Here is a 14,869-nt window from a genome sequence, read left to right as displayed (position 1 = left end):
TTGGGATAAAGATAAGAATGAACTTCTTGAATCCAAAGAACCAAATTCTGGCCCTGATTCCTACTGAAAGCCTTACTTTCAGATGGGAGGGCTTCATTTCCCAGAATTCCTAGCTATCAGAGCCATTGCTGAGATTTCTGGATAGTAAAGACACATGAAAAGCATTGAAAGACCATTATTAGCTATTTCATTGTAACCTTCCAATAGCCCCTTGTCCTGATTGGGCTACTTCATGGTGAGTGGGCTTAGGTGAAACTTCAGCTTTTTTGTGTGTATAAATGCCTGTGCCAAAAAAATTAATAGATGTTAGAACTATGTTTGTGACAGTAATATCATGAAATTTCACCATTACTGAATACACTTCTATGCCCTTAGAATCTGACTCTTGGTTCCTAACAGATTTCTTCTTCTCCTACACTTCAAAGTGATGCAAAGTTGTGCTATAAAAACATCATCATTAGCACTTTCTGTCATCTCCAACCATGATGTCAAAAACATGAATCCAGAAAAGCCAGGATTAAGTGACAGGACTTTGAAAACGGAATCCTCTTTCATGGGATCATAGAGTTGGAAGGGACCTATGTATATACTCACAGATATTGTCATGCCCCTGTCGGAGTCTGACTCTGAGATAGAAGAGGACAGAGAGCGAGAGAGTGGCTCCGTTGGCTGTGGAGGAAACTGGGGAAGGGCAAAGTCAGGCTGGGCAGAGCAGGGGAGAGGTAGAACAAGGGAGAGGGGGTTCCGATGAAGACCAAGGCCCACCCCCTCCTCATCCTAGGCCATGCAGGGAAGAATGGAGAAGAGAGCAACGTAGGTTGCATGGCTTACAAGGGAGGAAAGGGCCTCGATCCCCTTCACAAGATACACCTGGAGCTGGAGTTTAAAGGGGAGGCAAATGGGAAGGGCAGTTGTCAGGAACAAACACTGAATTCGTGTTAGCTGCTTTATCTGAGTTCCTGGCATCCTCCCAACTGGTTTGATTTACTGCCGTGCTACTTCAAGTCTGGACTTCTTATCTTGCATGCCCTGCCAGATTAATTACCTTATCTTGCCCCGTGGGATTTATAGTTGGAAGTTTTGTCTGCTTACAGGTTTGTGGAAGAGTTTTTCTCCAGACCGGAGAGTAAAGGGACGTTGGGGACAAAGTTTGGAGCTAATAAAGGGACCTGTACTTATTCTCTGGCTGTGTTGCCTTTGTGCCACGCCCCGGGTCATCACAGATATGCTCATCCATAGATAGATGCTTCTGAATGTGTTTCCCCCTCCCTTCTTCGTCTTAAAAACTAAAGAAAGTCATGTCTGTGATGCTTTCTGAAATTACATTTCTGCCCTGGACTCAGATTTCATTTATCTGATCATTTGCCCTGATTGCAGCTCTTCCTCCTTTCCTCAAAGCCGTCCCTATTGTCCATTACAGATACAGGGGTATCTTGGCACTCAACTGGTTTCAAACTCATCAAATTTGGTACTCAACACATTTATAACAGAATAACAGAGTTGGAAGAGACCTTGGAGGTTTTCTAGCTTAGTCCAGTTCTAAGATAAGAGAGGAAACATACAAATTACAAGTGTTTGCAGATGATTTGGTATTTATTATAGAAGAACCACTAGAGACAATTCCAAAACTATTACAAGAGATAGAGGAGTTTGAGAGGTAGCAGGACTGAAAATAAACAGAGAAAAAAACTAGTTACAGTTAAAAACCTTACACACACACATAAAAAAAAAAGAAAATCTGGCAGAAAAAGTGGACTTTCAAACAGTTAAGAAAGTTAAATGTTTGGGAATATACTTAACAGCAAGATGTGCAACGATAAAAGAAGACAATTATATAAAATTACTGAAGCAAATAAAATTAGATTTGGAAAAATAGAAACACCTACATTTATCAATGTTAGGAAGGATTGCCACGATAAAAATGAATATCCTACCAAAACTGCTTTTCCTGCTCCAAACAGTACCTATAAAAATTGAAAAGAAATTCTTTGATGACTTGAACAAATTGACTCTGAAATTTATTTGGCAAGGCAAAAAACCGAGACTAAAATTGAAAATGCTACAATCTCTTTGCATTTTGATGTGAAAAAATATGTCCTGGGACTCATCATTTGTTTAGTACTTAACACACAAGCTAGAACATGTCGGTGTCGGCTTCCTTGTGACTCACTACATTATTCCTTATGGGAAAAAACTGGTACTCATCATTTTTGGTATCCATCACACCTCCTGGAATCAATTAATGAGTACCAAGATACCAAGGGGGCACCAAACAGGCATAAAGTTATTTCTTAAATACTGTGGTTATTAATATTTTGTTTTGGGTTGTTGAGTGCTGGACGTTGGTCATGTTTCAGTCCTAGTTGAAACAATATGAGAAGAAGAGAAGGCTTTTTAAAACCAATAGATGGCATTTTGTGAGACTGGAGGTTCGTTCTCTGAGCTTGTGGGTTGTTTTCTGAATGTTTCGTTACTAAGCTAGTTAACAACTTCAGCAGAATTTAGAGAATTTCAGTATTGGTGTTTTTCTGCTTATAAGGGCTCCATGTGAATCAGTAGCTCTAGTGATGGGACAGTCACATCAAGTGAGGGTCAGAGGTGGGTTTCAGCAGGTTCTGACCAGTTCTGGAGAACCTGTAGTGGAAATTTTGAGTAGTTCGGAGAACCGGTAGTAAAAATTCTGACTGGCCCCGCCCCCATCTATTCTCTGCCTCCCAAGTCTCAGCTGATCGGGAGGAAATGGGGATTTTGCAGTAACCTTCCCCTGGATTGGGGAGGTAATGGAGATTTTGCAGTAGCCTTCCTCTGCCACGCCCACCAAGCCACACCATGCCCACCAAGCCACGGCGACAGAACTGGTAGTAAAAAAATTTGAAACCCACCACTGGTGAGAGTGTAGTGATAGGTCTTGTGATGGCATTTTCTCTAAATATATCTCAAATGATGGAAGCGCCATTGTTATTCTAGTAAAAAAAAAACCACTCTCATTGCGTAAACTGAAGCCATAGGAGGTAGCAGCTTAAGAAAACTTTACTGACGGTTCTTGATGGATGCCAAATTCAGATCACTTTGTTGAATTGTCTGTTATGCAAACATTTCAATCAGTAGACAGAAGCAAAGCACTTTATATTTTCTGAATATGGCTCCTTGTGGCTTCTGTCTTATTCTGTTTCACTGAGCTGTTGCAGATGATGCCCCGAGGTTAAGAAAATCCATTTGACTAGATTTTATCCAGCATATCATTTAATTGTTTTGTTTTGTCTCCTTCAGAGGCATCCTCTGATTATGAAATTGGATGTTTTACACTACTGGAAACCTAAACAACATATGTTGTACATTTGATGGCAAGGAAGATACATGGAACACACTGGATAATATTTTCAATTATTTCTCCCACTCTCATTTTGGTTGTCTTTACACCCTATGAGGCAAACACTATGAGGTTTTGAACTTGGTGTGTTCAGGTTGTCCTTCAGTTATGACCGTAATGGTCCATGCCCAACAGGGTCATAACTCATGACAGTCATAAAACAAGATGGGTCATGTGACCAATTCAAAATTTATCGCCTTTTTTGAAGTGTTCATTAAGCAAATCACCAGGGTTATTAAGGAAACCCACAATCATTAAATGAACCAATGGTTTGCTATCAGTGTGGTTTGCCAAAAACCAGAAGTCAATGCTAGTTTTTTTGCAAAACTGTTGTAAAACAAAGGTGGGTTGGATATGTTCATCACTTTGAGTGATTTGTAAAAATAATAATGATGGGATACAAATAAATCAATAGATAAAGCAGTTACCTGACCATGGGACCAGTGGTGGGCTGCTGCATGGTCGCGCGGGTTCGGGCGAACCCTTAGCTGTGATCACTGATTGTGCTATGCTTTTCATATATAACTAACTTTCTGGCTCATTCCCCCCGCCCATGCTACCCAGCTGAGTTCCACGGCATCCCTGCTGTACTCACTGGAGCTGCCTGAGTTGATTAGCGGCATGTTTGAAGCTCCATTTCAGTCCCAAAAGGGGCACATGTTAGCGAAGTGAGCATACATGCATACACGCACTTACAACCAGCGAACCGGTTGTGAACATAAGTGCAGCCCACCTTTGCATGGGACACTGTGAATATCCATAAATGCATTTATGTATCATCACCTTGATAAGTTGGTAAGTGCTCAAAAGGCAGTCACGTGACCATGAGTGAGGAGAACAATTCTCAGAACTTCAAATCCTGGTTATAAGTACCCCTGATAAGTCTGTCAGAACCTCAAATGGTCACTAAGCAACTGGTTGTAAGTTGAGACTACCTGTAATATGAACCCAGCCAACATATTTTATAAATCATGGGATAAGTCTTAATGCTGGACGTAAGAATGTATGAATCCAAAATCTTTGTGGCTTCTTTGATAACCAAGGATTAAATAAACCAAGATATATAAACTCAGAACCTCTAAGCTTTTATATAGGTTGTGAAAATATTCTTTCTAAATACATACATATATATTTTTAGAAAGAATATTTTCTTTCTAAATACATATATATATATTCATATATATATATGAATTTATCCATTGGTATTTCATAAACAGATTAAGACTAACTCACCCTCACCCTCCAGTAATTGGGAATTTAATATTTTTGGGATGGTGAAGGTCACAGAGGACAGAGCGCAATTGGATGGGAAAATAATACAAAGCAGGCAACTTCAAGATATTCATTGCTCCTTCGGCCTTCTGTATTTCTATCCTATCTTGGCTCAATATGCCTTCAGACAGAGGGCCTTCATCTCTCTATAGAGCTCAGCCTTTCATCCATTTCTCCTTTTTTGATGTTGGTAAAGGTAAAGGTTCCCCTTGCACTTATGTGCAGTCGTTCCCATCTCTAGGGGGTGGTGCTCATCTCCGTTTCAAAGCCAAAGAGCCAGCGCTGTCCGAAGACGTCTCCATGGTCATGTGGCTGGCATGACTAAACGCCAAAGGCTCATGGAATGCTGTTACCTTCCCACCAAAGGTGGTCCCTATTTTTCTACTTGCATTTTTAACGTGCTTTCAAACTGCTAGGTTGGCACAAACTGGGACAAGTAACGGGAGCTCATCCCGTTATGCGGCACTAGGGATTCGAACCGCTGAACTGCCGACCTTTCGATCGACAAGCTCAGCAACTTAGCTACTGAGCCACTGCGTCCCCCTTTTTGATGTTAGGACACCACATAATATGGCTATTGTTTCTACATTCCTCCAGTTTCTATTATGACTGCATAGACAGGTCAGAAAGACAAACTAGAACACAATTTGTGATTTTCTTCCTATTCATTTGCTGAGAAGATACCGACTTCTGCTGCCACCTTGTTACTGTAGCTTCTCTGATGTTTCTAATCAAAGAGAATGTCTGATGAGCAGAAGAAAGCAGCCAAGTTGTGGTGGTAAGCAGTAGCACTATCAGCAAGAGACAACCTTCTCTCTCCTTTCTCTTTATTTTATTAGGAAAGTTCTTTGAAAGAACATCAGTTCATAAGGAATTTGAAATAATGGCATCCCCTCGTCAAACAAGTCAGGCAGTACCTAAAAATTGCACAAGTGGTAACAAATGTGAATTAACCAAGAATGTTCCAATTCCCCCCTTTTGGCCTAAGAATTTGGCCTACGTGAAATTTCCACTTGAAGATTTAGGTGGAAGATGACCCAGCTGAACCATTCCTTTGAGTCAAGTCTTTGATGACTTCATTCAGCTCAGTTGCCTTTGAAATGATCCAACAATTTGATGGACTTCCAACATGAATGTGGTAGCTCCTTTGTATGGAGTTAGGGAGTTGACTTGGCTTGATTTGTCAAATCAGGTATTTGAATTGGATCTTCAAGGATCCTCACAGCCATCCTGAGAATATGATATATTTATTTATCTGCCGTACGAATGTATGAAGATAGTTAGCCTTTTAAGTACTGTATTTTTTGGAGTATAAGACGCACCTTAGTTTTTGGGAAGGAAAATAAAACTGATTGGCAGGTGAATCAGCCTCCCGGAATACCCCCAATCAGCTGTTTCCAGAGGTGAATTTTAGCAACAGGTTCCTTGGTTGTGAGCTCTGTGCCTTGCTTTTTTTTTTTTTTTTTTTTTGCTTTTTTTTTTTTTCCTCTGGAACTTCTGAAACTCTGTTTCAGAAAAAACTTTTTTTCCTGCCTCTGAAAGTCTCCCAAACAGAGCTTCAGAAAAAAAAGCCTCTGAAGCTCTGTTTGGGGGCTTCTTTTCTGAAGCTCTGTTTGGGGGCTTCTTTTCTGATGCTTTTTTCAGCCTCTGAAACCTCTGTTTGAGAAGCCAGGTGGGGCTACATTCGGAGTATAAGACGCACCCAGATTTTCACCCTGTTTTTTGGGAGGAAAAGATGCGTCTTATACTCCGAAAAATACGATAGGTGACATCTTCAACAGACCAAGTCTCAACAGCAGATGGCCAAGAGAACCTTGGCAAAGAAGTTTATAGGAGACCACTAAGGAATACTAACTGGAAGTCAAAACATAGTCCAGAAGAAGGCAATGGAAAACCTTCTATTTTTTGACAAGAAAACTGTAAGGATAGGTTCCTAAGTTGAGCTTACCCTTTATCTCAACAGAGAAAAAAAATGTGCTCCTATTTTTATCTGAAAAAATATGACTTGGCTTTTGAGTCATATGCCTTTAGGGTGAAGCTGTAGGAAAGAAACTTGGATCTAAGTGAACACTGATTTAATTAAAAATGAATGGATTGAGCGTATTTAATGTAGTTAGTGACTGTGAGTTGAATACTTTGCACTGACATACAACTTTTCAATAACTTGTTCTGTGTGCCATATTCAAACACAAGAACACTGGCTAGAGGTCACTGCCACAAAGAAGAGGGCGGGCAGGGGGGTCAACCTATTCTCCAAAGCACCTGAGGGCAGGTCAAGAAGCAATGGATGGAAACTAATCAAGGAGAGAAGCAACCTGGAATTAAGGAGAAACTTCCTAACAGTGAGAACAATTAACCAGTGGAACGTCTTGCCTTTAGAAGTTGTGGGTGCTTCATCACTGGAGGCTTTTAAGAAAAGACTGGGCAGCCACTTGTCTGGAATGGTATAGGTTTCCCTGCTTGAGCAGGTCATTGGACTAGAAGACCTCTGAGTTCCCGTCTAACTCTGTTATTCTGTGAAGGTCTTAATTTGTGAATCGCTGCAATTGAGTCCTGTTTTTCAGTATCATTTCAGATAGATTATCTATCCTCTATAAACTATCTAGATATTCCAAGGACTATGAGCCATGGTGGCGCAGTGGTTAGCGGGCAGTACTGCAGGCTATTTTTGCTGCCTGCCGGCTGCTCGCAATGTGGCAGTTCAAATCTCACCAGGCTCAAGGTTGACTCAGCCTTCCATCCTTCCGAGGTCGGTTAAAATGAGGGCCCAGATTGTTGGGGCAATATGCTGACTCTGTAAACTGCTTAGAGAGGGCTGTAAAGCGGTATATAAGTCTAAGTGCTATTGCTATTTGGACCAGGCACAAGGATTTATAGAGGCAGATCATGGCAGAATTCATAAAGAAACTGAGAAAATCTATATTGCATTGTTTCTTAAGAACTCCAAGTCTTCTGTCAACTTTCCAGGTTTTTTGGACTCCCTGAACAATCTGACTGTCAAATAATTTGGGCAAAATTCCCTGAGTTATTTGTCTGCTACAGGGATGACAGATCCAACAAAGAGGGCATGTTGCCAGTACCATTTTTGAACGAAATTCAATCAGGAGAGAGAGAGAGAAGTTCTCTGGTGATGGGCACCATCACAACCCCAAAAGCTTGGAAGAATAAACCTTTGGTCCCAGTGACTGACTCTGATTGGATCCTGCAACATTATCCTAGGACCGTGATGGTGACCTATGGCACGCGTGCCACATGTGGCACGCAGAGCCCTTTCTGCAGGCATGCCAGCCGTCGCCCCAGCACAGCTTCACTGCACAAGCGCGCACACCTCCCACCGGCCAGCTTGTCTTTGGGTCTCTGCCGTACATGAGCAGGGGGTGGAACCCATGTGCCGATGACGCTCGCATTGCATTTGGAGGGTTTGCGCATTCCCCCATGGCCTGTTTTGGGCCTGAAAGACCTCCTGCACCAACCTGGAAGCCAAAACGGGGTACGGGGGATGCGTACGCATTTGTTGGGCACATGTGTGGGGGGTGCGCACATTGAATTTTGGGGGTTTGGGCACGTGTGAGTGAATTTGTGCGCACATGCACGCGCTTTGGGCACTCGGCACCCAAAAGGTTAACAATCACTGACCTAGGACAGGTATATTTGCCTTCATTCACAGTGTTGATGTCTCCCCTGAAGTGAGATTGACCCTGAGAGTCTGAAGCAGAGATGAAATGTAAAATTTGTTACTACCGGTTCTGGGGGCGTGGCTTGGGGGGAATAATATGACTGAGTGGGTGTGGCCAACTTTTTTTTTTTTTTTTACTTTTAAAACCATTTTTTCTACAACCTCTTCGGCTGAAAAATGCTTTTAAAGCCTCTGACGATTCCAGCTGACTTGCCATATCGGCAGAGGCTTTTTTCCTTTTAAAAACATTTTTTCTATAACCTCTTCGGCCAAAGAGGTTGTAGAAAAAAATGTTTTTAAAAGCCTCTGATGATCCCAGCTGAGCCACGCGATCATCAGAGGCTTTTTTTTTTTTTTTTACTTTTAAAAGCATTTTTTCGGCCAAAGAGGTTGTAGAAAAAATGCTTTTAAAAATTAAAAAAAAGCCTCTGATGTTTGCGCGGCTCAGCTGAGCAATGGGGGGGGACAGGGATTTTTGCTACCGGTTTTCCGAACCACCCGCCTCCATCGCTACCGGATCGGGCGATCCGGTCCGAACTGGGAGCATTTCACCCCTGGTCTGAGGACATGTGTTTGCCATGTTACTTGGATACAGTGAAGTTGTCAGAGATCCTGCTAACTGGTTATACAGTTAAGAAAATCCTACAGATTTATATTTTTATGGTTTTGTGCTTGTGTTTTTAAGATTTTGTGGCTTATATTAGCAGTAGCAATAGCACTTAGACCAGGGGTGATATTCACTTACGTTCCCTACTGGTTTGCAAATGTGAGTGGGCGCGACCTCTGAGCATGTGCAGAGCCTTCCGCATATGTGCAGAGCATCAAAAACGGGATGTGATGATATCCGGGTTGGTGGCAAGAGCCTCCCGCAGCCGCCGCTACCAGTTCACCTGAACCGGATAGAACCGGATGAATACCACCACTGACTTAGACTTATATACCACTTCACAGTACTTTACACCCTTCTCTAAGCAATTTACAGAGTCAGTATATTATCCTGAACAATCTGGGTCCTTGTTTTACCGACCTCGGAAGGATGGAAGACTGAGTCAACCTTGAGCCGGTCAGGATCGAACTCCTAGCAGTGGGCAGAGTTAGCCTGCAATACCGCATTCTAACCACTGTGCCACCACGGCTCTCTGATTCTAGCCAGATTCTAATCCTAATCAGATTCTACTTACATTGGAAAGTTGAGTCAACCTTGAGCCGTGAGAATCGAACTGCTGGCAGTTGGCAGAATGAGCCTGCAATACTGCATTGTAACTACTGAGCCACCACGGCTCTTCCTTGTTTTATTGTCCTTAATTCATTTTTGTGGATATATTTTGGGGGGGCTGTTTTTGGAGTTTTTTTTTTTTTTTCAGATTTTGAATTTTGTAAGCCACCCAGAGTCACAATAAGTCTCCTTGGTGGTGGCCCCTTCTCTATGAAACGTCATTTCCCCTTAGGTACAATTGGGCCCCAACCTGTTGCTTTCCCGAAAGATCATCGTAAGTGGAAGGCTACTTGCAATGGAGTGGATTTGAATGCAGTGATCCAACCCCGAGCCTTGGGTCACCCCATCAGCACACTGAAAAAGGATAAGAGAGATACCCAAGGCGTTGAGTCAAATTTATTATATAAGCTTAACGTTCAGCAACTTCTGTAAGCAGTGATTTTGCTGTCAAGAGAGCTCTTAACACATCCCCAGCTTGCCTGCATCCAAAGAATATTCAATTTGAGCGAATAACAGGACATTCTGTAATAGTGTTAACATGTAGCTCTACTTTCCCAGAAACGCTATTTATTAAAACCTCCTCTAATCTACAAAATGCCCACTAGTCGCATTTTATTTCATAAAATGATCCACCACTCCAACAACATTTGATTTATAAATCACAGTGGTTTTGCTGCCTAAATCCGGGATAAACTTTGTCGCTGCATTCCTCAGAATCCCATCCTCACTCTCCAACTGTAAAATGTTAAAGAGCCTGTAGTACAGTGGACTAAAGCACTGTTATTAACATCAGCTGCCTGCAATTACTGCAAGTTCAAATCTCACCAGGCTCAAGGTTGACTCAGCCTTCCATTCTTTCAAAGGTAGGTGAAATGAGAACCCAGATTGTGGGGGCAATAAGCTGACTTTGTATAAATATACAAAAGTATGAAGGCTATTGCTTAACACATTGTAAGGCGCCCTGAGTCTCCGGAGAAGGGCAGCATTTAAATTAAAGCAAAAAATAAAATAAAATAAGGTTGCAGTTTTTAGAGTGGAATAGAATAGAGCTGGAAGGAACCTTGGAGATCTAGTCCAGCCTCTTGCTCAAGCAGGAGAACCTCTACCATTTCAGATAAGTGACTCTCTAAACCAAGGGTGTCAAACTCAAGTCCCTGGGGGCCGGATCTGGCCCACGGGGTGCTTAGATCTGGCCCATGGGGCCGCCCTGGAAACAGCGAAGGACCAGCCCGTGGTGCATCTGCCAGTGAAAACAGAGCTCGGGAGGGCTGCGTGTGGCCCCCCGAGTTCCGTTTTCACTCACAGACCACTGCAGGAGGCCCCTGCAGGCGTCCCTGACACAAGTGATATTGAGCTGGTCATGCCCACCCTGGCCACGCCCACCAAGCCCCCACGCCCGAGGTCAAACACAACCCTGATGAGACCCTCAATGAAACTGAGTTTGACACCCCTGGTCTAGACTCTTCTTAAAAAAAGAATGATGGAGTGCCCACGATTTCTGGTGGCAAGCTGTTCCACTGGTTAATTGTCCTCACTGTTAGGAAGTTTCTCCTTAATTCCAGATTGCTTCTCTCCTTGATTAGTTTCCAGCCATTATTTCTTGTCCTGCCTTCTGGTGCTTTGGAGAATAAATTGACTCCCTCCTCTTTGTGGCAGCCCCTCAAATACTGGAATACTGCTATCAACCCTGGCCCTGCCCCCATCTATTCTCTGCTTCCCGAGTCCCAGTTGATTGGGAGGAAATGGAGATTTTGCAGTAACCTTCCCCTGGAGAGGGGAGGGAGTGGAGATTTTACAGTATCCTTCCCCTGCCACATCCACCAAGCCATGCCACGCCACGCCACACCACGCTCACCAAGCCACACCCACAGAACCGGTAGTAAAAAATTTTGAAACCCACCACTGGAGAACATAGTATGATAGATTCAACAGAACCAAACAAATGTGGGTTTTTTGCAAGTAATATTGCAAGTAATACCCATCCTACTGAGGATGGGCTCCAGTATGCGTCCAAAAGCTCGGAAGACTAAACTTCTTGTCCTGGTAACCAACCCAGATTGATTCCTGCAATACTATCATCATCCTCTTTTAACAACCCCATAATCCCTTGTAGGGTGCAGTCTGGGCAACTGAATGGAACTGAGTGTTTCCTGGCCAGATGCCCTTCCTGTCACCAATGCAGAGTTTTGTTCAGCAGATGCATTCTCAGTGTGCCCAGAGAGAGAAATACCTGCCTCAACCTAGGATCGAACTCACAGCCTCCCGATTGTGAGGCGAGAGCTCCACCTCTAGGCCACCGCACCACTCTGATTCCTGCAATACTATCCTAGGACACAAATATATGCCTTTATTTGTAATACCATCCTACTTCTTATTTGTTATTTTTCAGTCAATCTTTTCATATATATTTTTTTTACAGCAGATGCAGTTTCATGAACAGGCTGAATAGATCATTGCTAACCTAACCCATGATCTGCCTCTGGCATACCCACAAGCAAGGTTCATCTTCCCCTTTCTAAAGACTAACATTACCTTTGAACATTGTGAAAGTCTTATAAGTATCTAGACCAACTGTCACAGAAAAAGTGATCCCTCCACAAGCATTCCTCAGAACTAAATCTGTCTTTGAGCGAGGTAATACCCTACCTAGCAATAACTTTGGAGCATTGATACCTCAGTGAATATATGCAATCCTCTTGTAAAGCCATCTACATCAATGGGCTCTGACATATTCTACTAGAAGGATTATCTCTAAAACCTGCAAATGCAAAGTGAAAGGAATGGCTGTGGCAGAACCTACTGAACTACAAACTATAAAGCCACATTATGTTCTAACCTACCATGCGGACTTGGTTCTGTTCTTTAGTTTATGACCGTGTGTTATGAGTAAGCAGAAATGGAGTAAACCAAGTAAATATGTCAAGCTGAATTTACTTACTACCAACAGCTATTTATGCAGCAGTAGGCAGTGTGCAATAGACAGAGATAAAATTATCCATAAAAGCAATCTAAAATAGAACATGTTCTTGCTGTACTTGAAATCCTCCTGTCTAAATGCCCTACAAATGAAAACGATCTCCAGTTTTCCAGCGGTAAAAGAATAAGAGCCAACTTGATCAACAACAGCTCTTGTACTTTTTGCATTGAGCTCTCCAAGGTCCTGAACCCTTCCACTCCCCATTTCCCTCTCCCCAAGCTCTTGTGCTTTTCCCCATGTTATTAAATCATAAAACCAGACAATCATAGAATTGCAGAATTGAATGAATTTCAAGAATCATCTAAGGCAGTGTTTCTCAACCTTCTGGGAGTTGAGAATTCTGGGAGCTGAAGTCCACATCTGCACCTCTATAACTGTCTGGTTTGGCTCTGCAACCCAACAAGACAGACAGTGACTTCGGAGGATAATTAGAACTGCAGAAAAAACAATTGCTATCAACCTGCCTTCCATTGAGGACCTATACTGCATTAGTCAAAAAGAGGGCTGTGAAAATATTTACAGACCCCTCACATCCTGAGCATAAATTGTTTCAATTCCTACCATCAAAATGACGCTATAGAGCACTGCACACTAGAACAACTAGACACAAGAACATTTTTTTCCTGAATGCCATCACTCTGCTAAACAAATATTTCCCTCAATACTGTCAAACTATTTACTAAGTCTGCACTACTATTAATCTTCTCATCATTCCCACCACCCATTTCCTTCCACTTATGACTATATGACTGTAATTTTGTTGCTTTTATCCTTACGATTTATATTGATAGTTTCCTGATTGCTTATTTGTACCGTATGACTATCATTAAGTGTTGTGCCTTATGATTCTTGATGAACATATCTTTTCTTTTATGTACACTGAGAGTGTATGCACCAAGGCAAATTCCTTGTGTGTCCAATCACGCTTGGCAATAAAAAATTCTATTCTATTCTATTCTATTCTATTCTATTCTATTCTATTCTATTCTATTCTATTCATTCTATTCTATTCTATTCTATTCAAGATGCCACAATTGAGAAACACTGATCCAGGCCAATCCTCTGTGATCTGTAGGAAAACCAACGAAACCTTTTAGAGGTAGTTATCCAGCTTCTCATTAAAAAATATTCAGAGATGAAGAAACCACAACTTCTGTAAGTTGACTCTTCTATCGTTGTACTAAACTTGCAATCATGACGTTTTCCTTATCTGTTTCTGGTATTTAAACAGATACGGCTAAGGGGTGTCTTTTATAATAGTATAAGACTATTTTGGAAGTTGTTCATGGCATAACTGTTCAAAGTTATGGTTGTTATGCCATAACTGCAGATTTCATTTTGATCATGGCAGTGTTCCCGGTCCCTATTACGGTGGATAAAATGTGGCTCTCAAGATATCAGTAAATTACAGCTCCCCAAATTCCCAGCAAGCCTAGCCAAGAATTAGAATTTCCCTAAGGATGTAGAACCTACAACAATAAACTTGGAGGAAATAATGCTGCACAACTACACAGTGTTGCACATCATATCTGCCTACATCAGAGAGGCTGAAATGTATTGGTCAGCTTAAATGTTTCATAATATTTATCTTCCTACACTGAAGGGAAATAAAACAGTTCATGACTGAGAGGCTGGGGATCAAGTTTCTCTCTCCAGTCAAAAAGATTAACATTATAAAAGATCTCAACCATCATGTGTTACTATAACAAAAGCACATTGCTAAACTAGTGAAGTTAGGAAACTGTCAGCATTTTTTTTTCATCACTCTTATTTTTTAAGCCAAAACAATTAGATTTGCTGGGAGTGGAAATCAGTCATGTGTGACATCCCACCAGAGAATAAATAGTGTGCTACATGCACACAAAAAGGGATGTGATGGCTGAGCTTGTTGATCGAAAGGTCGGCAGTTCAGCGGTTCGAATCCCTAGTGCCGTGTAACGGGGTGAGCTCCTGTTATTTGTTCCCACTTCTGCCAACCTAGCAGTTTGAAAGCACGTAAAAAATGCAAGTAGAAAAATAGGGACCACCTTTGGTGGGAAGGTAACAGCATTCTGTGTGCCTTTGGCATTTAGTCATGCCGGAGACGTCTTCGGGAAGCGCTAGCTCTTTGGCTTTGAAACGGAGATGAGCACCGCCCTCTAGAGTCAGGAACGACTAGCACATGTGTGTGAGGGAAACCTTTACCTTTACATGCACACAAATGCACAAGAGGACATACATGCAAAAAAAAAAAAATCCTGTGCCATAAAAAATTAAGAAAAATAAAATGAAGGTTATAATGAGTATACCCACTTTTTGAAAATACTGATTGCAATAGGAATATCACTTTTTAGTAGAGGAAATCCAGATCTTTTCATA

General features: G+C 41.9%; 1 protein-coding gene across 4 annotated transcripts in view; it reads right to left on the bottom strand.

Moving 5' to 3' along the window:
• GALNT17 (polypeptide N-acetylgalactosaminyltransferase 17) overlaps positions 1-14,869 on the bottom strand; it is a 361,062-nt gene that overhangs the window by 252,093 nt on the left and 94,100 nt on the right. For 2 of the 4 annotated variants that reach the window (XM_087889549.1, XM_087889552.1), the window contains exon 2: positions 1,887-1,964. The exons of the other annotated variants lie outside the window; for them this stretch is intronic. In XM_087889549.1, the coding sequence (XP_087745675.1) occupies positions 1,887-1,964 (78 nt within the window). The remainder of the gene's footprint in view (positions 1-1,886; positions 1,965-14,869) is intronic. 4 annotated transcript variants of the gene reach the window in all.

The sequence above is a fragment of the Pantherophis guttatus genome, chromosome 1 (genome assembly GCF_059756535.1).
Source record: "Pantherophis guttatus breed Tessera chromosome 1, ASM5975653v1, whole genome shotgun sequence".
Taxonomy (NCBI): domain Eukaryota; kingdom Metazoa; phylum Chordata; class Lepidosauria; order Squamata; family Colubridae; genus Pantherophis; species Pantherophis guttatus.
Note: the sequence above shows the minus strand (reverse complement) of the source record. Positions and strands in the feature narration are given on the sequence as shown.